This window comes from Hyla sarda, chromosome 5 (assembly GCF_029499605.1).
Source record: "Hyla sarda isolate aHylSar1 chromosome 5, aHylSar1.hap1, whole genome shotgun sequence".
NCBI lineage: Eukaryota > Metazoa > Chordata > Amphibia > Anura > Hylidae > Hyla > Hyla sarda.
The window spans coordinates 172,411,113-172,436,078 of record NC_079193.1 but is presented as its reverse complement, the minus strand read 5'-3'; the positions used below and the strand labels follow the sequence as shown (position 1 = coordinate 172,436,078).

Here is a 24,966-nt window from a genome sequence, read left to right as displayed (position 1 = left end):
CCGTTAGTTCAGCCACACTCCTGTACCTCACACTCCGTGGGTGGGTTGAAGGTGTGACCATGAGTGTTCAGGAATCCTATACCAATCAGTCGGGCAGTTGTCTGCAGTTTACTACTTTGTCGGGTCAACTACCATACACTTCCCACACTGTGGACGGAGGTTACGGTAACTCACTACCAAGGTGTAGTTCCAAGTGAGTCTCCCCATGTTGCTCCATGGGCCCTAATTCATTGCACCTCATACTGGTTCGCAGGGTTCCCTACTTTACCAGGTCCCTCTCCACAGGCCGGCCGCTCTCTCGGCTGAAGTCTGGTAACCCACTTTCTGTGTGTGGTTCTGAATGCGGGACCCAGTGTGGCCACAGTCTCTATGCCAGATAGCCAGACACTCTCTGCATGGTTTTCTGATCCACCAGGTCACCTTCCCCATTCTTGTCGCTCCCACGGCTGCAGTCTGGTGACTCCTTTTCCAAGTGAAGTTCCAACAGTGTGTGTCTCGGTGGGTTCATTGGACTTTTTATACCTATCTGTCAGACTGTGTCTGCATGTTTCCTTTCCCACATACATCCTTCATCTCTTACGTCTGCAACCGCAATCCTGGTGCAGCCTCTCTCTGCTCAGTATTTGGCGCCAGCTCCCTGGACACTTTTCTCTACACCCCGATCTCTGCGCTCACAGCGGAATATACCAAACTGTATCCTTGCTATGAGAGTGGAGAGATCAGGGCAGATAAGTGGAGAACAGGGATGTTGAAAACTGTGTCCCTGCTGCTGCAGCTTGCTCTCGCCGCTGCTGTAAAACTGTGAACTCGATCCCCACGGCTTTAATCAGCCTGGGGGATGTAGAAATGTGTGTCCCCGCTGCTGGCTGGCTCTATCCCTGATCCCTGCGGCTGGGATGTGGAAATGTGTGTCTTGGGGTGCAGAGGCAGGGGAGACCACTATCCATCACTGCTCTTCCCTGCCTCTGATTACTGCTTCTTCAAATCAGTGTACCCATGCCTCACTGTTTCTCCACAGATTTTCTACATCCTTGAGGCAAGGGAGAGCGGTGATTGCGCTCTCCCCTGCCACTGCGTGGGAGGACACAGTCACTGGCATGGGTACACTGATTTGAAGAAGCAGTAATCAGAGGCAGGGGAGAGCTGAGATGGATAGTGGTCTCCCCTGCCTCTGCACTAGGACACCCATTCCTACATCCTTGCCACAGGGATCGGGGATGGAGAGAGCAAGCAGCGGGGACACACATTTCTACATCCCCAGGCTGATGAAAGCCGTGAGGATCAGGTTCACAGTTTTACAGCAGCGGCAAGAGTGAGCCGCAGCAGCAGGGACAGAGTTTTTCAACATTCCTGTTCTCCGCTTCTGTCCCAATCTCTCTGCTCTCATAGCAAGGATACAGTTTGCTTTATCCTGCTGTGAGAGCGCGGAGATTGGAGTGTAGTCAAATGTGTCCAGGGTGCTGGTGCCAAATACTGAGCTGAGCGAGGCTGCACACCCCAACAACCCCCAACAGTATGGGGTGGGTGTGTGCGTCTCAGCATATTGCTGACTCAGCATTTATCATCAGCTGCTTGAACACCTTTCTCTACAGGGAACAGATTTCTTCTCTGCACTGGTCTTTCATACTGTCGGACTTTGGGATGTCTGCGTTTTATTTTGTGTGCAGCCTGGGTACTCCACTATTCCCGTGCACTAACAGTCTGTGTCCCTACGTATGTTTGGCCACGCTGCACGTGTAGAGTCCGCCTTCCCTTCTTTTCGGTGGGGTGTGCCTCGGGCCCGCCTTTGATCTTGTTGCCACAGTTCTACGGCGGATGAGCACCTGTGTTCTGGCATGAGGCCTGATGGGACAACTCCCAGTTCATCCCCCCCTTTCCCTCCAGGTATCCGGATTCTGCATGAAAATTCTGCTGTGACACCTTGGGGACAGAGCCCATTATAACCCTAAGGACGGGAGCATTTTTTGCAATTCTGACCACTGTCACTTTAAGCACTCTGGGATGCTTTTACTTCAAAGACCTGTGGGGTGTTAAGGCTCACTATACCCCTTGTTACGTTCCGTGAGGGGTGTAGTTTCCAAAATGGGGTCACATGTGTTTTTTTTTTTTTTTGCATTCATGTCAGAACCGCTGTAAAGATCAGCCACCCCTGCACCAATTTAGGCTTCAAATGTACATAGCGCTCTCTCACTCCTGAGCCATGTAGTTCGTCCTCAGTGCATTTTACATACACATATGGGGTATTTCCGTACTCAGAAGAAATTGCATTCGAAATTTTGGGGTCTTTTTCTCCTTTTACCTCTTGTGAAAATGAAAAGTATGGGACAACACCAGCATGTTAATGTAAAAATTTTAATTTTTTTACACTAACATGCTGCTGTAGCACCCAACTTTACCTTTTCATAAGGGTTGAAAAGAGAAAAATCCCAAAAAAATTTGTAACGCAATTTCTCCCGAGTACAGAAATACCCCATATGTGGCCCTAAACTGTTGCCTTGAAATAAGACAGGGCTCTGAGAGAGCGCCATGCCCATTTGAGGCCTAAATATGGAATTTGCAATAGGGGTGGACCCGGTTACAAGGATGGGGCTCGTCTCCACCAAAACCCTACAGCAGTGTTTCCCAAACAGGGTGCCTCCAGCTGTTGTAAGACTCCCAGCCTGCCAGGACAGTCTATGGCTGTCCGGCAATACTGGGAGTTGTGGTTTTGCAACAGCTGGAGGCTCCGTTTAGGAAACACTGCCGTATGAGACGTTTTTCATTTTTATTGGGGGGGAGGACGTGTAAGGGGGTGTATATGTAGTGTTTTACTTTTTATTATTTGTTAGTGTAGTGTAGGGTTTTTAAGGTACATTCAAACAGGTGGGGGTTCACAGTAAGTTTTCCGCCGGGAGTTTGAGCTGCGGCAGAAAATTTGCTGCAGCTCAAACGTGTAGAAGGAAACCCACTGTAAACCTGCCTGTGTGAATGTACACTGTACAAAACTACAGCTTTCAGCATGCACTGACTGTCTGGGCATGCTAGGAGTTGTAGTTTTGCAACATCTGAAGTGGCACAGTTTGGAGACCACTATACGGTAGTCTCCAAACTTTAGCCCTTCAGATGTTGCAAAAGTACAATTCCCAGCATAGCCAAACAGTCAGGGATGCTGGGCGTGTAGTTCTGCAATATCTGGCCCTTCAGATGTTGCAGAACTACAACTCCCAGCATGCCTGTACAGTCTGGGCATGCTTGGAGTTGTAGTTTTGCAACATCTGGAGGGCTACAGTTTGGAGACCACTACTTAGCGGTCTCCAAACTGTTCTTCCCCAGTTGTCGCATAACTACAACTCCTAGCATGCCCAGACTGTACAGGCATGCTGGGAGTTGTAGTTCTGCAACATCTGAAGGGCCAGATATTGCAGAACTACACGCCCATCATCTCTGCCTGTCTGGGCATGCTGGAAATTGAAGTTTTGCAACAGCTGTAGGCACACTGGTTGGGAAACACTGAGCTAGAGTCTGTTTCCTAACTCAGTGATACCAACCCGTGTGCCTCCAGCTGTGCACTGCACTGACAGACCTTACATGCTGGGAGTTGTAGTTTTACAACAGCTGTAGGCACACTGGTGGGGAACCATGGAGTTAGAAAACAGTCTCTAGCTCAGTGATTCTGACCCTTGTGCCTCCAGCTGTTGCAAAACTACAATTCCCAGCATTCCCAGTCAGTCAGGGATGCTGGGCGTGTAGTTTTGCAATATCTGGCCCTTCAGATGTTGCAGAACTACCACTCCCAACATGCCTGGACAGTCTGGGCATGCTAGGAGTTGTAGTTATGCAACAACTGGGGAAGAACAGTTTGGAGACCGCTAAGTAGTGGTCTCGAAACTGTAGCCCTCCAGATTTAGCAAAACTACAACTCCAAGCATGCCCAGACTGTCCAGGCATGCTGGGAGTTGTATTTCTGCAACATCTGACGGGCCAGATATTGCAGAACTACACTGCCCAGCATCCCTGACTGTCTGGGCATGCTGGGAATTGTACTTTTGCTACATCTGGAGGGCTACAGTTTGGAGACCACCGTATAGTGGTCTCCAAACTGTGCCACTTCAGATGTTTCAAAACTACAACTCCTAGCATACCCAGACAGTCAGTGCATGCTGAAATTTGTAGTTTTGCAACATCTGGAGGACCACAGTTTAGAGACCACTACACAGTGGTCTCCAAACCCTGGCCCTACAGATGTTGCAAAACTACAACTCCCAGCATGCCCAGACAGCCTTTGGCTGTATGGGCATGCTGGGAGTTGTAGTTTTGAAGCTTTTAGAAGGCCACAGTGAAGATCAGTTACCGCGATCTTCGCTGCAGCCTTCTCCACGCCGCACTTTCTGGCCACACTCTTCCTGCTGCTGCCGCCGCTCCTCCAGGGTGTCGCCTCAGTCGGTCCGGTAAGCCGAGCCGTGCTCCCCACCTCGCCGCCGTGTTCCCACCGCTCTCCCCCGACTTAGATCGGTGTGCATATTGGGGGAAATTAACTTTAGCCCCCCTCCTGCCATTGGTCGTCTGCATGACCGACCAATGGCAGGGGATAGGAGGGGATGACAACACTGCCACCTCGCTCCTATCCTTTAGGATGGTCTGAGTGACCCGATTGGTCCGGATTGCAGCAAGTCGCCGGTCTGAATCAGCGATTCAGCGGTCAGCGATTTGTGGCGATCACCAACATGGGGGGGTCTCAGGACCCCCCCTAGGCATTGCCACGGGATGCCTGCTGATAGATATCAGCAGTCATCCTGGTCCGATCACCGACCGGCGAGCGAAGGTGATCGGAAATGCGGAGGGCATACAGGTACGCCCTCCGTCCTTAAGCGACTGGACGCGAGGGCGTATCCATACGCCCTCTGTCCCCAACAGGTTAAAAGGTGAGGAGGAAAAATGAGAACACAAATAACGGCTTCATCCTTCAGGACTTCAGGACATCCTTCAGGCATGCTAGAACGCCTTGTTTACATATTATGTGTTTGTAAGATTAATGTGGATATACTGACAGCAGCTTTCTGAAATATTTATAATGACTTTGTTTTGTACTTTCAAGGAAAAAGATACAGATAAGAAAGAAGATTCAGATGAGGAAAGTAAAAATGATACTCCTGAAAAAGAAGAGTGCAGTAAGGTAAATTGCATATTTATTCTTTGACCTATTTGTTGATGTTGACATGTGCTATAATTTCGTTTCCGTTATTTGCAGGAACCTTGCAAGTCTGACCAAGGTTTTCAAAATGGCAAACAACTATTCAATTATTTGGTAAGTACTTTTCTTATCAGTGTTTCTGAGTGGAAGAGAATATCCACTATGGAATGGCCTAAAACATGCAGCCATAGTCACCCACTTTGACAAAAAGACAGAACAAATTATAAATGATAAAATAAATTTCCTGTGCATGGAGCAGCTTAGGCCTCGTTCACATCACTTTGCTATTTGGAGTTCCATCAGAATGCACTATTTTTTTTACTCTGCTAAACTGCTGGATCCCAGATGGACCCCATTGTCCGTTGTGTTCTGACCCATTTCAGGGTCTGTTCTGCTAAAGGAAAGGGGGAAAAAAAGCCAAACGGACCCTGAACAGTACGGAAGACGATGTCAATGTGAACTTACCCTTAGTCCCCTTCACTATTCCATTAAGCAAAAGAGAAGGCCTGGCTTAAACAAAAAGGACAGTGCTAACATGTCCCTATGGAAACAATGTCTCTGCCAGTGCCTTATGACCAAAAGGTACACTTGCCTAAGCAAGACAGAAAAAGAACAGCGTAATCGGGAAGATTTATCAAAACCTGCTGCTGAGTTGCCCATAGCAACCAAGCAGATCGCTTCTTTCATTTTTCCGGGGACTTTTCAAAAATGAAAGAAGCGATCTGATTGGTTGCTATGGGCAACTCAGCAACTTTTCTTCTGGACAGGTTTTAATAAATCTCCCCCAATGTTCTTTGCATAGGTGTCTTGTTTTTCCATCGCAATTGATCACATCTCTGCTTATCTTTACTTAGACCTAGTAAATGAAGCTAGAATATATTTAATAGAATATATTCGCATATAAATTGTTAATGGTTGTCACCATGCCTTTTCAGGAACATTTTTCAATTGTGGATGAAGGAGACGCTAAATTTGTCAACACTGTTGTGGAAATGTTAACCATGGCTTTACTGCGGCACCATAAAGGCTGTGAAGAAAAAAAATTGGTGGGTTATATATTTTTTTTAATGTATCACTTTTTATATACATATAATATGTCATTGTTTGTTTTCTTCCATCACGGATGTGGCATTTAATGTGGTAATCCAGCCTTTAAAAATGTATGGGGCCATCAAAATTAGATGGCTGGCAGCACAACTCCCACCCTCTCCAAGCAGCTGTTTAACCCCTTAAGGACATGCGCCATAAATGTACAGTGCTGCATAGCATCACTTAACGCACTGCACTGTACATTTACGGTGTGGCTGTGACACGAGCGCATGAGCTGCACTCGCTTCATTCCCATCGTATTCTGGTGCTGTCAGCAGCTGCGGACCCGCCGGTAATGGCGGACATTAACCCCTCAGTTGCCATGATTAATACAGATCTCGGCATCTGCGGCAGTGCAGCACTTATAATGGCTGATCTGATCACCCACTGCACTGCCGCTGGGATCAGATCAGCCAAGATGGCAGATGGAGGTCCCCTCACCTGCATCCGTCCGTCTCAGTCTTCTGCTCTGGTCTGCTGGAGGGCAGGTCAGTGCAGAAGAGCGCCGATAATACTGATCAGTGCTATGCCCTATGCATTCAATCGGTCGGGCTTCAAGGAGAACGCCGGCTCCACGTGGCGCAGGATACAAAAGGAATGAAGATCAGATTAATCGAGGTAATTTATTTCCCAAGATGCAACGCGTTTTGCTGCATCAGGCATGCTTCATCAGGCATGACAGGGAATGGGTATTTTATAGGAGTGGTAGTTTGTTACGTCGGTACAAGGAAGGGAGAGGGAACATTTGGAATAAGTAATGTGATATAACAATTACAGGAGAAACATCAAAAACATATCAAAAACATATGAACAAATATAAAAAATTTTAATAAAAATACAAAAAGTAATGAATTGTATTTACTCAGTGAAATGCTTACATGCATGCAAATCTATAATGATATAGTCACTATAACATACACGAGAAATGCATCCATAGCGTGGAAAAAATTTAATAAAATGGGATGAACAAAATACATAAAGATTATACACATAAACAGAAAAACAAATTGTATCTAAACCCCATGCTGATTAAGCAGATGTAAAAATAGAAAAATATGTAGAGTAAACAGGTAATAGTGGAAATAATGAAAAAAAGAATAGAGAGGAGAATAAAAGAAAATGAATTAAATAATAAAAGGTGTAAATATAGGATGTAAATGTAGAAGTGATATGTACATATATTTGATCCAGTGTAGGGAGTAGAGTTTATCAAAAGTGAAAAATAAGGATGTCAGCAATAATCGAGAAATTGGAACTGTAAATGCATCTGCAGAGCATGAAAAATGTATGTACGGAACAGAGGGTTATGATTATGGCATATGCAGAGCATGTAAAATGTATGTACGGAACAGAGGGTTATGATTATGGCATATGCTGAGCATGTAAAATGTATATATGGAACAGAGGGTTATGATTATGGCATATGCAGAGCATGTAAAATGTATATATGGAACAGAGGGTTATGGTAATGTGATAAAAAATGTAAAGAAAAATGATTCCTATTGTGCATGGTGATGTAATCAAAAAAATTTTAAGTAAAATTTATTCCTATTGTGCAAACCCTGTAGACTATAGGGTGCCAGTAAGTACGGCCTGCAAATAATTTAGGGATCAACCGATTATTGGTTTGGCCGATATTATCGGCCGATAATCGCGATTTTGGACATTACCGGTATCGGCAATTACCTTGCCGATATGCCGATAATGCCCCGCCCCCCGGCCAGAGACTACCATCGCCGCCGCTGCCCCATTGCCGCCCCCATCCTCTGCCCACATGCCACCGCCGCTGCCCCATTGCCTCCCCCATCCTCTGCCCACATACCGCCGCCCCATTGCCTCCCCCATACCGCCGCCGCCCTATCGCCTCCCCCCATCCCCGGTGTTAAAATTACCTTCTGGCTGTTGCTGTGCGCTGCGTAATGACGAGTGACGTCCCCAATGCGACGTCAGTGCACACAGTGAACAGCGTAGGATGCCGACGGAGCCAGAAGGATCGCCGACCCCCGGGAACAGGTAATTATAACACCGGGGATTGGGGGAGGCGATGGGGCGGCGGCGGTATGTGGGCAGAGGATGGGGGGGAGGCGATGGGGCAGAGGATGGGGGGGAGTCAATGGGGCAGTGGATGGGGGGGGGAGGCAATGGGGCAACTGTGGTGGTTAGACTCAGGACAGGCAGGGGGGGGAGAGAAGCGGGTGGCGGTCTCTGGTACCGCAAAAACAGCTGCATTTCATTGATCTAAAGTGCCTGCTTTAAATCCTTGATCTGCAACGGCTTCTGCCCCGCGGGGGGTTGAAATAGCCGATAATGTATACCGGAATATCGGTATAAGTTATCGGCTATCGGCCTGAAAGGTGTATCTGCCCTAGAAAATCGATATCGGTCGATCCCTAGTCTCATTCAGACCATGCGCTACTAAAGTGGATAATTTGAATATCCGAAAAGATTCACGATTAATTAAACGTTGAAACCAATTAGGTTTATTGTCAGGTATTGTTTCAAGAATAGTCAAGCGTAAAGATGATGTGTCATTTTTATGGATAATGGAAAAGTGCCGAGAGACACTATGTAATATAAAGTAATTTTTAAGGTTAGATCTATGTTTAGACATACGGGAGCGCACGGTTTGAATAGTGCGCCCCACATATTGTAGGTGACAACTGCAGGATAACAAATAGATAGCAAACGGTGTATTACAATTTAACGATTGGTTAATAGAGAAAACATTTTTGATATGATGACAGGTTAATTTATCGGAAAAATTGCTAATGATGCTACAACGAAGACAGTGACTTTTGTTACAAAGTGAACAACCGATAAATTTACCTCTCATCATACCAAAAATGTTTTATAAAAAGCGATCAAAAAGTCACATATAAGTAAATGTGGTACCAAAACAAACTACAGATCATGTCGCAAAAAATAAGCTCTCACACATACCTGAATACAGAAAAATAAGAAAGTTAGAGGTGGTCAAAATAGGGCAATTTTAAACATACTGATTTTGTTAAAAAAAAATGTAGATTTTTTTAAAGCAGTACAATAATAGAAATGTATGTAACCATGGGTATCATTTTAATTGTTTTACACTATATAATAAACCAAGTTGACTCCCACATGAATCATAAAAAATAACTTTTATTAAAGTACACTTTAAAAAACAGTATCAATGATTATGATGATGTAAGCCGGAGTTACAGACATAAACAGACCAGAGTAACAAAGGCAGCTACAATAGTATATACCAGCGGGTACAGAACATCCGTATGCAGTGATCACATAACTATCCGATATAGCTCAGAGACTAGGCAACGTGAAGGGCACCAAGTGGTATATTCCTATCCCCATATAGGGGTCACTATCACCCTTATTGTCCCAGTAGTTAAGTATTAAGATCCGTGGTCACTCACCCATGTCAGTAGCTGGAATTGCGTCTGGACCCCGAGCGCGCTTTCGCTCCTTCCTCATTTTAACCCCTTAAGGACTCAGGGTTTTTCCGTTTTTGCACTTTCGTTTTTTCCTCCTTACCTTTTAAAAATAATAACCCTTTCAATTTTCCACCTAAAAATCCATATTATGGCTTATTTTTTGCGTCGCCAATTCTACTTTGCAGTGACATTAGTCATTTTACCCAAAAATGCACGGCGAAACGGAAAAAAAAAAATCATTGTGCGACAAAATCGGAAAAAAAACGCCATTTTGTAACTTTTGGGGGCTTCCGTTTCTACGCAGTGCATATTTCGGTAAAAATTACACCTTATCATTATTCTGTAGGTCCATACGGTTAAAATGATACCCTACTTATACAGGTTTGATTTTGTCGCACTTCTGGAAAAAATCATAACTACATGCAGGAAAATTTATACGTTTAAAAATGTCATCTTCTGACCCCTATAACTTTTTTATTTTTCCATGTACAGGGCGGTATGAGGACTCATTTTTTGCGCCGTGATCTGAAGTTTTTATCGGTATGATTTTTGTTTTGATCGGACTTTTTGATCACTTTTTATTCATTTTTTTAATGGTATGAAAAGTGACCAAAATACGCTTTTTTGGACTTTGGAATTTTTTTGCGCGTACGCCATTGACCGTGCGGTTTAATTAATGATATATTTTTATAGTTCGGACATTTACGCACGCGGTGATACCACATATGTTTTTTTTTTTTTTTTTTTTTTTTTTTTAACACTGTTTTATTTTTTTTATGGGAAAAGGGGGGTGATTCAAACTTTTATTAGGGTAGGGGTTAAATGACCTTTATTAACACTTTTTTTTTAAATTTTTTTTTTTTTGCAGTGTTATAGGTCCCATAGGGACCTATAACACTGCACACACTGATCTCCTATGCAGATCACTGGCGTGTATTAACATGCCTGTGATCAGCATTATCGGCGCTTGACTGCTCCTGCCTGGATCTCAGGCACGGAGCAGTCATTCGTCGATCGGACACCGAGGAGGCAGGTAAGGGCCCTCCCGGTGTCCGATCAGCTGTTCGGGACGCCGCGATTTCACCGCAGCGGTCCCGAACAGCCCGACTGAGCAGCCAGGTCACTTTCAGTTTCACTTTAGAAGCGGCGGTCAGCTTTGACCGCCGCTTCTAAAGGGTTAATACCGCACATCGCAGCGATCGGCGATGTGTGGTATTAGCCGCGGGTCCCGGTTGTTGATGAGCGCCAGGACCGACGCGATATGATGCAGGATCGCGGCGCGATCCCGCTTCATATCGCGGGAGCCGGCGCAGAACGTAAATATACGTCCTGCGTCGTTAAGGGGTTAATTGTATTGACCTAGAGAATAAAGAAAACATGTCATTTTTACCGTGAAGTGTACAGTGCAAAAACGACCCCCCCCATACATTTTAGGGTAAAATGAGTGATATCATTACTAAGTACAACTGGTCACGCAAAAAACAAGCCCTCATATGGGTCTGGGAATGGAAATGGAAAAGATATATGAATTTTAGAAGGCGAGGAGGAAAAACCAAAAATATAAAAATAAGTTTGGCTTTGTCCTTAAGGTGAAAATGGGCTAGGTCCTTAAAGGGGTTCTCCACTGCCCTGCCTTCCGGAGCTCCGCTCGCAGCGTCCGGAAGTTTATTACTCCGAACGCTGTGTGGGGGCTTCCGTGTTCGAAACCGCCCCCTCGTGACGCGCCCCCTTCCCATAGACTTTCGTTGAGAGGGCGGGCGTGAAGTCACGAGGGGGCGGCCTCGAACACGGAAGCCCGCAGAGTTCAGGCAATCTCCAATAATCCTTCCTCCTCTCTGTGTAAAATGTACAGCATGAAACCAGAGAGGAAAGGGTTACAGAGCAGATTGCAGTGATTGGCTGACTGCCAGGCTCCTGAGACCAGAGAGCCTGAGCAGATTGAGGGAGGGGTCATCACAGTGAGGGAAAGAGGGGCACGCCCCCTCCCACTGAGAGACTCTAAAAGACAGTGAGCAAGTTTAATATGCTATTTTTTTGTCAAATATGGATGTTAGAGACATAATATTTATATGTACACTACCAGAGTAAGGTACTTAGTAACATACAACAGTTTGTTTGTTTGTTTATTTATTTTGTGGGATCTGAAAGGTACGGATGAAGCTGGGTAGATCTTGTGGTGTGTGGCATTACAACTCTGCTCCTTTAACTTCAATAGAACTGATCTGTTACCACACATTAAGAAGAAGCATGGCTCTGTTTCTGGAAGAAAGCAGCTGTGTTTTTGAATCCTGGATAACCCTTTTTAAGATTTCAGACATGTCTACATGCATCAATACCAATTAATCTACCCATTTATTTTTTTGAACATTTAACCTCTTAAAGGAAAACTGTGAGCAGAGTCACCGACACTAAACTAATTAAAACGCTGCCTACCATTTCCTGATCCGTTGCTGCATAATTGTGATTATGCAAAGTTTTTTTTCTCTAAAATGTTTGAAAAAAATTTAAAAGTAGTAAGGCATCATGGAAATGATACAAATTGGGTACTGCTGTAATGATACCAGTCTAATGAAAGGAGATAACAGGCCAGTTGTACTGCGCAGTAAACAGACCTGTTTCAAAAGGTGTTTTTTTTCCCTTTAAAAACCTGCATAGTTTTGTTAGCTTTTGTTTGGTGCCAAGGTGATTTTTAGTGCTCTCACTGCTGTTATTGAGCTCCTGAGAGCCCCCTTCTTTGTGCACAGCTGTTTCCCATTCTTTACACTTCATTGGCCAGGATCAGCGTTGTGCTGTTTGCCAGTAGTAAACTTACACATTTTCTTCCTTCCTTAGTTTCCTATCCAGTCACATCACAACACCTACTCCTCTCTGTATGCCATGATATTGTGCTGAAGAGACTGGCACTGTGCTAGGGGATGATATGGGAAGATTATGGGCTACTGATACATTGGGTTTGCAAGCTGGTATGTGAACATAATGGAAAGAAACAGCAGCAGCCGATCTACCTCTCATGGACAGTGAAGATGCTCTGGAGAATAGACACAGCTTACAGTCTTTCTCTCCCCTCTACAGATCAGTAGTTAAGCCCTGTTTTCACTTCTTGTTTCCTGTTCTTGTCTTTCTGTTACAAGAGACAGAATTTCCCTGACATCAGACAGTAGAGAACAGATTGCAGTGAAGTGGAGACGCCTAGTGGTCAAGATGTTAGAGCGATTGTTCTGGGGTTAGGAGTCATTTGTTGTAAATTAAGTCATCAAATGGAGGAAAGTTGTTTAAAATGACAGAACCAATTGAAGCCTACTGTTTATATGAATGTTTTGTGACTTATATTTTTGCTATTACACAGAATATTAACCTTTTTAACTTATAAATATTCATAGAATAAATTAGTTTTTACATTTTATGCATGGTATTAAGTATCTTAACACTTTAACTGTTTTTAACACAGTCTAAATCTGATGCAACCATCGAACAAGACAAATGCAAGGAGCAGGTTCCAGCACCTTCAGACCAAGGTAATTTAGTCAGCATTTCCAGCACCTCTCCCCCGACATGAGAAATGTTTGTGTTCACAAGTTTGCAGCATATATTTTATATCTTTTCATTAATAAGCAACTGATTTTTGTAGAAGCATGGACAGAGCACTGAGTGGATTTTTATCCATGCCTTTCTGTCCTTTTTTTCTACTTATTGGCTACCTTTTTTTCCCCTCCATGCTTCCTGTGTTTCTGTGAGACCAAACAAGCATGACGGTGAGGGTATGTTCACACAGCAGGATATCCGTGCAGAATCCAGTGGAAATTCTGCTGCATGGAGTTAACATTGTTTCCTCTGTCCCATTCACACAACAGAAATTCTGCATTCTAAATTCCAGAAAAAGAATGAATGTCAATAATTTATGCAGAATTCCGCAGAAACGTACCATTAGATTAGGTTCAAACGTCGGAATTTTCGTGCGGAATTCCGCTTGGAATGTCCGCACGGGATTCTTCTGCACTGTGCACATGATGGAATTTTTGTGCCAGATGTTTCCAGCACAATATCTGCACAAACAATTAACACGTTCATTCTTTGTGCGGAGACAGAATGCATAACAGTCTGAGATGGCGCATTTTTGTGCGGTCCTAGTGCCAACAGATTATGCCGGCGCCCCACAGTGTATGGAATGTCCGCACATTCCAAGCAGAATACGCAACACTACAAAGACAAATCAGCTTGGCAACGACTTTAAAGGGGTACTCAGCTGCTCAGCGTTTAGAACAAACTTCCAAACGCTGAGCAACAGAGTACCCCTTTAATGACCAAGCCCCATGTGTTTCTTTTATGTGCTAAGAACTGGGATTCTTTTACTTATCCAAATGGTTGAGATTTTAATTTCTTGGTGCCGTATTATTTAGTGAGTTGTACATTATGGATAGATTCAAAAATGTCATGAAAAATTAGGAATTTTTTTAGGCAACCATTTTTGCTTGTGAGAAAGACATGCCACATAAATTAGTTATTAATACACATCCACAATATGTCAATTTTATGTTGACATAATTTTTTACTTTTCATTTTTACTTTTTTTTAGAACATTAGAACGTCTAGGTTTAGCAGCAATTTTCCAAATTTCCAGAAAATTTCCCAAATCAGTTATTTTAGGAACCTGTTCAGTCTTAAGTGAATCCGAGGAACCTGTATGTTAAAACCACTCCAAATAATGATCCCATTTATTAAAACAAACAAAAAACTGCAGCCCATCAAAATATTCAGAATGACATTTAGAAAGTTTAATAACCCCTCTGTGTTTAAGCAAAGTGGAGACATAATTAAAACCTTTCATTCTTTAATTTTTAATTTTTTATGCTAATAATTCATTTCCATTCATTTTTCACATTTTATGTTCTCATGATCGGTATGCTTATCATTAGAGATGAGCGAACTTACAATAAATTCGATTCGTCACGAACTTCTCGGCTCGGCAGTTGATGAATTTTCCTGCATAAATTAGTTCAGCTTTCCGGTGCTCCGGTGTGCTGGAAAAGGTGAATACAGTCCTAGGAGACTCTTTCCTAGGAATGTATCCACCTTTTCCAGCCCACCGGAGTACCTGAAGGCTGAACTAATTTACGCAGAAAAAGGAGAAGTTCGTGATGAATCGAATTTACTGTAAGTTCGCTCATCTCTACTTATGTATCCTGCAGACAAACAGATAAATAGATGTATATTATCCGTTCCCCCCACAATTATGTCAGTTTTGCAAGAATTTTGTTCTACGGTTGCTCTGAAAATCTTCTACCAGGATAATTTATTTTGCATTTAACGGGCGGAGTTTATAATGTTCTCATTTCTTTGCTCATTTCAGTAGTTGCTATTTAACCCCTTTAGAAGCAGGACGTATATTTACGTCCTGCGCCGGCTCCCGCGATGTGAAGCGGGGTCGCGCTGCGACCCCGCATCACATCGCGTCGGCCCCGGCGCTTATCAACGGCCGGGACCCGCGGCTAATACCACACATCGCCGATCGCGGTATTAACCCTTTAGAAGCGGCGGTCAAAGCTTCTAAAGCGAAAGTGAAAGTATCCCAGCTAGTCAGTCGGGCTGTTAGGGACCACCACGGTGAAATCGCGGCGTTCCGAACAGCTTGCAGGACACCGGGAGGGCCCTTACCTGCCTCCTCTGTGTCCGATCGACGAATGACTGCTCCGTGCCTGAGATCCAGGCAGGAGCAGTCAAGCGCCGATAACGCTGATCACAGGCATGTTAATACACGCCAGTGATCAGCATAGGAGATCAGTGTGTGCAGTGTTATAGGTCCCTATGGACCTATAAAGTATTAATAAGTAAAAAAAAAAAGTGTTAATAAAGGTCATTTAACCCCCTACCCTAATAAAAGTTTGAATCACCCCCCTTTTCCCATAAAAAAAAATAAGTGTAAATAAAAATAAACATATGTGGTATCACCGCGTGCGTAAATGTCCGAACTATAAAAATATATTGTTAATTAAACCGCACAGTCAATGGCGTACACGTAAAAAATTCCAAAGTCCAAAAAAGCGTATTTTGGTCACTTTATACCATTAAAAAATGAATAAAAAGTGATCAAAAAGTCAGATCAAAACAAAAATGGTACCGATAAAAACTTCAGATCACGATGCAAAAAATGAGCCCTCATATCGCCCTGTACGTGGAAAAATAAAAAAGTTAAAGGGGTCAGAAGAGGACATTTTTAATTGTATAAATTTTCCTGCATGTAGTTATGATTTTTTCCAGAAGTGCGACCAAATCAAACCTATATAAGTAGGGTATCATTTTAACCGTATGAACCTACAGAATAATAAGGTGTCATTTGTACCGAAATATGCACTGCGTAGAAACGGAAGCCCCCAAAAGTTACAAAATGGCGTTTTTTCTTCGATTTTGTCGCACAATGATTTTTTTTTTCCGTTTCGTCGTGAATTTTTGGGTAAAATGACTGATGTCACTGCAAAGTAGAATTGGTGATGCAAAAAATAAGCCATAATATGGATTTTTAGGTGGAAAATTGAAAGGGTTATGATTTTTAAAAGTTAAGGAGGAAAAAACAAAAGTGCAAAAACTGAGAAACCCTGAGTCCTTAAGGGGTTAATAAACCATATACACAACAACTCTTTGCAGGACTTAAATCTAGCAAACTGATTATATATATATGATACTATATTAAAAATGTGTATGTGCCAATGTAAACTGAATTTTTTTTAATACAACTTAAAGCCACTGCCAGTCTTAGGCTGGGTTCACACTACGTTTTGTCCCATACGGGAGCGCATACGGCAGGGGGGAGCTAAAAGCTCGCGTGACCGTATGCGCTCCCGTATGCCATTCATTTCAATGAGCCGACCGGAGTGAAACGTTCGGTCCGGTCGGCTCATTTTTGCGCCGTATGCGCTTTTACAACCGGACCTAAAACTGTGGTCAACCACGGTTTTAGGTCCGGTTGTAAAAGCGCATACGGCGCAAAAATGAGCCGACTGCACCGAACGTTTCACTCCGGTCGGCTCATTGAAATGAATGACATACGGGAGCGCATACGGTCACATACGGGAGCGCGAGCTTTTAGCTCCCTCCTGCCGTATGCGCTCCCGTATGGGACAAAACGTAGTGTGGACCCAGCCTTAGTGTTATTTTCTAATGAAATTAGAGTCCAAGAAGTTGTTTGTACTCTATTATTTGTATGTTTTGTTTTACAGACCCACAAAGCCAATCCAAAACTCAGCTTTATCCTATTCCTAAAGCTAGTGATAGGAAAAAATTGATGTTTACTTTATCAGATAAGGCCCAAGGTACTTGTGAAAAACAGTCTGTGTTGCTTATGCTGTATTTATCCTCTTTTATTGTAATGGGCTTTGCTTTAATTCATGTTTGAAAACTTCCAGAATTTGAGGAAAATTTTGCCGCGGAGCCTGAGTCCAATGGTCCTACAACCACTTTTAACCCAACAGTTAATGTGTTCAGTAAAGACAGAAAAAGAGAAGGTATTTATTTTATTTATGTCAAAGAAAATAATGCTTTAGTTTTGGAATAAGGCATCTTTTTGATTTTAGTTAATTTTTCAGACCAACACAGATTACTTTTCAATTATATTTTTTAGATTTTCTCGCAGGAAAAAATCATATAAAAATGGCAGCTTCTAGAAACAAGAGAATTAGTCAGGAACAGCACTGTAATAAATCCAAAAACATAACCTTATTTCTGCATGTGTTTTTGGCCAATTCTCTTGATATTAGTTTCTTGTAGTTCCTTCTCATAGCTATGTACTCCTGCTTTAAGATCATGTTGAAATAAAGATGGACTGTTGTACTTACACTGGATGCCGGCATTTTAAAAGTTACCAAAATTTACAAAGAAACCACATTTCAAATTTTTTAATTTAGGGAAATTTAGGGGTCTAATTGAACATAGTGACATAAGTGTCCACACGTGTGATGTAGTTTTAGCTTAATTGTTTTATATGGCTGTAATAACTTTTTTTTTTACAGACACTCCAGTAACCCAAAACCAAAAGCCTGCTGCTTTCCAGTATAATAATAAAAATCCCAACCGTCAACCACAGCCTTCCTCTTCACTGGTGTCAGGTACAATACAGTTAAAGATTTTTGGTATATCTAAATTGTTACATTCTATATTAAATTGTAAGAGCCCATTCACAATAGGGAATCTCTGCCCGGAGATACTTTCTGGGCTGAGATTTCATCTGTAGAGGGACCACTCTGAAATAGACGGTGATGTGTTTCTAAGCAGATGCTGCTGAAAGAATGATAATGTTCGATATATATATATATATATAATATATATATATATATATATATATATATATATATATATATATATATATATATATATTTATATATATATATATATATATATATATATATAAATATATATAAAATGTATGTATGCGTAATGAAATCTGCAGCACTCAGGAAATGTGAAGAAGTGTGGCTTTATTCACGAGACCTCACAAACGCGACGTTTCAGCCGTCTCTCACAGCCTTTGTCAATCAGTGGTTTGTACAAAGTGCATGGTATATATATCATATAGGTGGTGACTAATTAGTGTTACAATTGAGATCAATAAACAGACATAATGGTGACAAAAACATAAGATCGCAAGTAACAGACCAAAATCAAACATCACTCTCGGAGGTCTGTGCAGTGCGAAAGATCAGTGCACAAAATCACCCAACAAATTATAGTCCATAAATCCATGTTGAATATAATGTATACAGGTGATAGTGACAAAGGTTTATACCTCTATGTCACAGGGAGAGGGGGATTGCCGGCTTGCATGCTTTTCCATTGTGTATCCAGGGACGCCATCGGGTATACAGTGAGGCCGCACATATACTGCTTCCGGTCCCAAGCAGGAAATGACGTAGTCTCAATGCCGATCACTAAAGGAAACAAGCGCATGCGCATCATACCGAAACCTTCTGGATACGCCATCTTTGAACAGGGCAGTCCCACACAGCAGTGTACCTTTCATTTCATGTGTATAGCGCCATCTGCTGGTTGTACCAGCGCATAGTGGGGGTGTAGATACACCTGATTCAGAGGAGTGTCTGCCATCTACAGCGGGGACCCGTTCTATACTGGCAAACCCGGTCCTGTATCACCCGATGGGGAATCCTGACGGGTGGTGGTTTTCCGGTCCGCTCTTACTGTGATGGTTGTACCTTGGCATCCACGTTGGATGAACAGGCTGTACTTGGTGTATGAAAACCTATAGCTGGGGTATGCCACTGGTTCCGCGATTCTTAAGATATGTTCCCAAGTGATATAGAGAGTAGTGCAAAATTTAGTGTGATGCGTTCCTGGCATACATCGGGATTTCATGCTTGCCGTTCCCCGACTCCTTCCTGCGAATAAAGGAAAAATAAATTTCTTTATCGACTCCATTGGGGGACACAGACTCTGGGGTATATGCTGCTGTCTCTAGGAGGTTGACACTATGGTAACCCAAAAGTCGGCTCCTCCCAGCAGGATATACCCGCCTGAAGGCCACTGAGCAATTCAGTTTTTGCTTAGTGTCTTGAGGTGGACATGGTCTGGTTTTCTCCAGACCAGGTCTCATATATATCTGTATATTCATTTTTTTTTTTTTTTTCTTAGGTTTAGGGAATGTTAGTTCTTTATTCCTTTTTATTTCTGTTTTCAGGTGGGGACTCGGGAACGCAATGTTCACTGTTTCCCCATTGCGAGAGGTGGCAGGCATCTTGGGTGTACTGTTAACCCCCTCTCGCCAACGGTCAGCGCTTGGGGTTGTACCTCATGGGTCCGGGTCCCCCTACCTCCTTGTTCGCCTCGCTGTGAGCTTGGCTTGCCGCAGGTGAAAAGGCTGACTGAAGACTACAGTCTGAAGACTTCTTTAGGCAAGTTCTTCAGCATGAGGTGAATATCTTTTCTCCCTAGGTCTTGCAACAGCTGGAGACCCTCTGTTTTTGGCCCTATCCTGCAGAAGCTGGGGCTGGCCTGAGTTATCTTATATCCCTACAAGGGGGATTGTTTTTCATTATTGGGGGAGCAGTGGCTACAGTACAAGCACAGTAAGGGTGCACTTTATTAAGTGTGTGTGTGTATAGTAAGGGGGCACTTTATTAAGTGTGTATGTGTTTTATAGTACACGCGCCGCAGGCTTCTCCATGCAGGCGGGTGCACTTTTTACTTTCACTTTCGGCAGCCGCGGCTGCCAACGGCACTTCACCCGCTCCGTCCCCGGGCGCACAGAACTCGCTACAGGCGGCGTGTGTGCTCGGGGTTCGGAGCGGGCGCCATTACGGAGTGAGTCCCACAGTATCCTTCGGCGGACATTAGCTCCGCCCACCTGGCCGCGTTAGCGCGAAATGGCCACCAATCAGCGTGGTGCGCGCGCTGGGGCCGTGCAGGGGCCAATCACAGAGCTCCTTGCCCTGACCCAGCCTCTTCCTTCTATTGGCCGGCGTCTTTTCTCTGTTCCCTCAGCACGGTGCAGAGTTCTCCTCACAGCAGCTGCCTTGGGACAGATTTGGGTGAGACTGTTAATTTTTTTGGTCATGTCCGTGCCCAGAACTGTTCCTCCCTCTAAGCATATATCGGGAATATTAGTTACCCATTATGCTTGTAAAAACTGCTCTGCAAAAATGCCAGGTTCTGCTGAACCCACTTTTTCTGCCTGCTCCACTGCTCCCCCAGACCCCCCTGCTATTTCTAACCCAGGTGCCCCTTCAGACCCGGTGGGTTCGGCCGCCCCTCCAGCCTGGGTTTCCTCCCTCTCCCAGTATATATCCGACTTGGCACAGGTCTCCCGTTCTGTGGTGACTGCCTTGGAGAGGTCTACCCTTCACCCGCCCTCTAGAAGGTCCCGTTCCCCTTCTCCCTACGCTTCGCATAACCGTAATAGGGGTGTCTCCTCTGACTCGTCCCCCGAGTCTTCTGGTAGACACGGGCGTTCCTCTCGCAGGTCTCGACGACCACTTCTTCAGGCCCACACCCCTCTCTTCCAGAGGACGTTCCCGTGGTCGCCGCTCTGGCTCTCCTGAGCCATGTACCAGGTCTCCCTCTTCCAGGGCCGCCTCCACTCGTTCGCACTCTCCTGGAGAGCTAGCGGCCGAGGGTTCCGATTCGGCATCCGATTCGGCATCCGATTCGGTGGACCGTTCAGACTCAGTGGACACGGTGAGCTCATTGGTTATGGCCATTAGAGACACCTTTAACCTAGAGGACCCAGGAACTTCGGAAACAGCTCCAGAAGTATCCTTTCATTGTGCCCGACCGGCACCCAAGGTGTTCAGCTCTCACGCTGAATTTGAGGCCATTCTAGAATCTGCCTGGAAGCACCCTGAGAAGAAGTTTCAGGGACTGAAGAAAGTCCAAGCGCGATATCCTTTCTCCAAGGACCTTGTCTCCAAAGTGACTTCCTCTCCGTCGGTGGATCCTCCGGTTTCCAGCCTCTCTAAAGCTACTACTTTGCTGCTGGCGAATGCAGCTGCCTTCAAGGATCCTGCAGACAAAAAGGTTGAGTTGTTAGCGAAGTATGCCTTCGAAGCAGCGGGGTCTTCCCTGCTTCCTGCCTTCGCCTCCACCTGGATGTCCTAAGGCCCTCTCGGTTTGGCATTCCCAACTCCGTCAGGGCATTCTTTCAGGTTCTCCCCCAGAAGAACTGTCTGCTCTGGCCCTCCAATGTTCCAAAGATTTCCAGCTGCTTCCTCAGCTCGCTGCGCTGCCTTTGCCACCGGTAATCTAGTGGCCCTCCGTCGTTCCATTTGGCTTAAAACTTAGAACGCGGACGCTGTATCTAAGAAGTCTCTCACCGAGATTCCTTTTACTGGTTCCCGACAGGCAAGCGCCTGGATGAGATTATCTCTGAGGCGACAGGGGGCAATAGCTCTTAATTACCTCAAAACAAGTCTAGCACTTCCTTCCGCAGGAAGTCTTCTTCCTTTCGGTCCTTTCGGACATCTGGCCCTTCGAAAGGGTCCAGCCAGGCACCTCCACAGGACAAGAGGGTCCCCTTTTTCAAGGCGCGTCCCTCGTGGAAATCGGACACCAACCGTCCCGACCGTTTTGCGGCCAAATCGGGCAACCGCAAACCCACTTCTGCATGAAGGGACGCCCCCACCCGCAGCTTTTTCTCGGGTGAGAGGTCGCCTCTTGCTTTTTCGAGACGTTTGGACCACGCACATTCAGGACTCCTGGGTCAGCGACGTGGTATCCAACGGATACCGGATAGAATTTGCCTCCCTTCCGAGGGATCGTTTTTTCCAGTCCTGTGCTCCCCGGTCTCCCTCGCTTGCGAGGAAATTTCTGGAGGCTCTTCAGTCCCTTCTCGTCCAGGGTGTCATTGTCCCAGTTCCTTCAAGGGAACGCTTTCGGGGTTTTTATTCCAATCTTTTCGTGGTCCCCAAGAAAAATGGTTCTGTGCGCCAATCCTGGATCTCAAACGTCTCAACCAACATCTTCTGATCCGCCATTTCTGAATGGAATCTCTCCGTTCGATGGTGGCATCTATGGATCAAGGGGAGTTTTTGTCCTCGGTGGACATCAAGGATGCCTACCTTAACGTTCCAATTTTTCCCGGACACCAGCGGTACCGGAAGGTCATTATCAATTTGTGGCTCACCCCTTCGGTATGGCCACAGCGCCACGAGTCTTTACCAAGATTCTGTTACGGTCAAGAGGGGTCTCGGTGATAACCTACTTGGACGACCTTCTCATTAAAGCCCCCATCAGAGCCCAGGCTCTGGAGAATGTGAGCCTCACTCTTCAGACCTTATGTCGCTTCGGGTGGATGGTCAACCGAGACAAGTCTGTTCTCTCCCCCACCCAGTCTCTGATCTTCTTGGGGCTTCAGTTCGACTCGGATTCGCCTTCCGCTGGACAAACGTCTGGCTCTCTTGTCGGGAGTCCGCTCCCTCCGGACACCATCCCCAGTCTCCATCCGTACTTGCATGGAAGTCCTAGGTCGGATGGTGGCAGCCATGGAGGCCGTACCCTTTGCCTAGTTTCATTACCGTCCTCTTCAGCTGGCGATTATTGCACGATGGGACAGGTCCCCTCTCTCTCTCGATCGCAGGATTCTTCTTCTTCCGCTCCGGACTCTGCGGTCTCTGCGCTGGTGGCTCCACTCCCCTCTTCTTTTTCAGGGACATTTGTTTCTCCCCCTCCACTGGCAGGTGGTCACGACGGATGCCAGCCTGTCGGGCTGGGGGGGTGATTTCAGGAATCAGACGGTTCAGGGCCTCTGGCCTCCCCAAGTAGCCCTTCTTTCCATAAACGTTCTGGAACTGAGGGCGATTTATGTGTCCGAAGCATTGGGAGTCCCTGCTTCTGGGTCACCCTGTCCGTGTCCAGTCGGACAATGCCACGGCCGTGGCATACATCAATCGGCAGGGCAGCACTCGCAGCTCAGCGGCCATGTCCGAGGTGTCAAAGATCCTCCTCTGGGCGGAACGAGTGGTTCCAGCCATTTCGGCGATTCACATTCCGGGAGTTCCCAATTGGAAAGCGGATTTCCTAAGTCGGTCCTCAGCCGACCCCGGAGAGTGGTCTCTTCTTCGGGAGGTGTTCGCGCAGGTCTGCGACCTCTGGGGGACCCCAGACGTGGATCTCTTCGCGTCTCGACACAACCAGAAAGTTCCGAAGTTTGTGTCAAAGACAAGGGACCCCCTACAGTTGGGGTTGGAACTAGGGCTGGCTCTCAGTTCCCTTAAGGGTCAGGTTTCGGCCCTTTCTATTCTTTTTCAGCGTCCTCTGGCTTCCAATTCTCATGTCCGGACCTTCCTCCAAGGAGTGGCACATGTGGTCCCTCCTTACCGGTCCCCTTCTCCCCCTTGGGACTTGAACTTAGTTCTAGGCACTCTCTAGGGCGCACCCTTTGAGCCCCTTAGGGAGGTTCCCCTTCGCCTCCTTTCCTGGAAAGTGGCTTTTCTTATAGCTATTACCTCCATTAGGATAGTTTCTGAACTGGCAGCTCTCTCCTGCCGTTCCCCTTTCCTGATAATTCATCAGGACAAGGTTGTTTTCCGACCAGATCCGTCCTTCTTTCCTAAAGTCGTTTCGGCCTTTCATCTCAATGAGGACATCATCCTTCCGTCCTTTTGTCCCGCTCCTTCTCATCCGAGGAAGCGTCTGCTTCACAAATTGGATGTGGTACGAGCGGTTCGGACTTATCTTTCCTTCACCTCTTCCTTTCGTCAGTGCGATTCTTTTTTCGTTCTTACGGAAGGATGTAGGAAGGGACAGCCTTCTTCTAAGGCCACCATTTCTCGGTGGATCCGATGTGCTATTTCGGAAGCTTACCGCTACAAGGGGAGGACCCCACCTTTCAGGGTTCTGAATTTTTCAAAATTCTATCAGGTTCATACCTTCGCATCGGCTGATACTAGTCTGGGCCGTAAGGTGTTGAAGGCGGCGGTGGTACAGCCGACTGCTTGACCTTTTTTTATTCTCGTCCCACCCAAGGGACGGCTTTGGTACGTCCCAGAGTCTGTGTCCCCCAATGCAGCCAATAGAGAAGGAGATTTTTTAGACGTACCGTAAAATCTCTTTCTCGAAGGATCCATTGGGGGACACAGCTCCCGCCCCCTTTTTCTGGGGTTCCTTTTCGTTATCTGTCCGAGGGAGTGTTCAGTTATTGTTTTTTCGGGTTCTCGGACAGTTAATGTTTTTTTTTTTCCTATGACCTGTCGGTCTCCTCCTATTGCTCTGAGACGACACTGAATTGTTCAGTGGCCTGGAGGCGGGTATATCCTGCTGGGAGGAGCTGACTTTTTGGTTACCATAGTGTCAACCTCCTAGAGACAGCAGCATATACCCCAGAGTCTGTGTCCCCCAATGGATCCTTCGAGAAAGAGATATATGGTAAGTCTAAAAAAATCTCCTTTTCTTTTAGAATAAAGTTGTACCAATACATACATAGGGGTTTCACAGGTATATGGACAATATCACTGCATAGGGGTACGAAACATTTACAGATTACAAATTTTCTGACTGATCTTGAACTCCACATTCAAGCCCGCCGGCTTCAGGGAGTTCTCTCCTTTTCTTGAGCTCTCTCCTTTTCAAGTGACTTACACCGTCACCTCCCTTTTTAAGTGGAGGGACATGATCTATAAGCATGAAGCGTAAGTCCTCTATAAGCATGAAGCGTATGTACTGCTTTAAGATTGTGTTGAAATAAAGATGGACTGTTGTACTAACACTGGATGCCGGCATTTTACCAAGTTACCAAAATTTACAAAGAAAAGAAACCACATTTCAAATCTTTTAATTTAGGGAAAT

At 45.2% G+C, this 24,966-nt stretch overlaps 1 protein-coding gene across 5 annotated transcripts in view; it reads left to right on the top strand.

The window, feature by feature from the left end:
• LOC130273635 (uncharacterized protein DDB_G0284459-like) overlaps window positions 1-24,966 on the top strand; it is a 115,766-nt gene that overhangs the window by 63,309 nt on the left and 27,491 nt on the right. For 3 of the 5 annotated variants that reach the window (XM_056520754.1, XM_056520755.1, XM_056520756.1), the window contains exons 12-18: window positions 5,075-5,152; window positions 5,228-5,284; window positions 6,106-6,216; window positions 13,136-13,202; window positions 16,899-16,991; window positions 17,085-17,183; window positions 17,688-17,783. In XM_056520754.1, coding sequence (XP_056376729.1) covers window positions 5,075-5,152; window positions 5,228-5,284; window positions 6,106-6,216; window positions 13,136-13,202; window positions 16,899-16,991; window positions 17,085-17,183; window positions 17,688-17,783 — 601 coding nt within the window. The remainder of the gene's footprint in view (window positions 1-5,074; window positions 5,153-5,227; window positions 5,285-6,105; window positions 6,217-13,135; window positions 13,203-16,898; window positions 16,992-17,084; window positions 17,184-17,687; window positions 17,784-24,966) is intronic. The other 2 variants (XM_056520757.1, XM_056520759.1) reach the window with 2 other exon arrangements.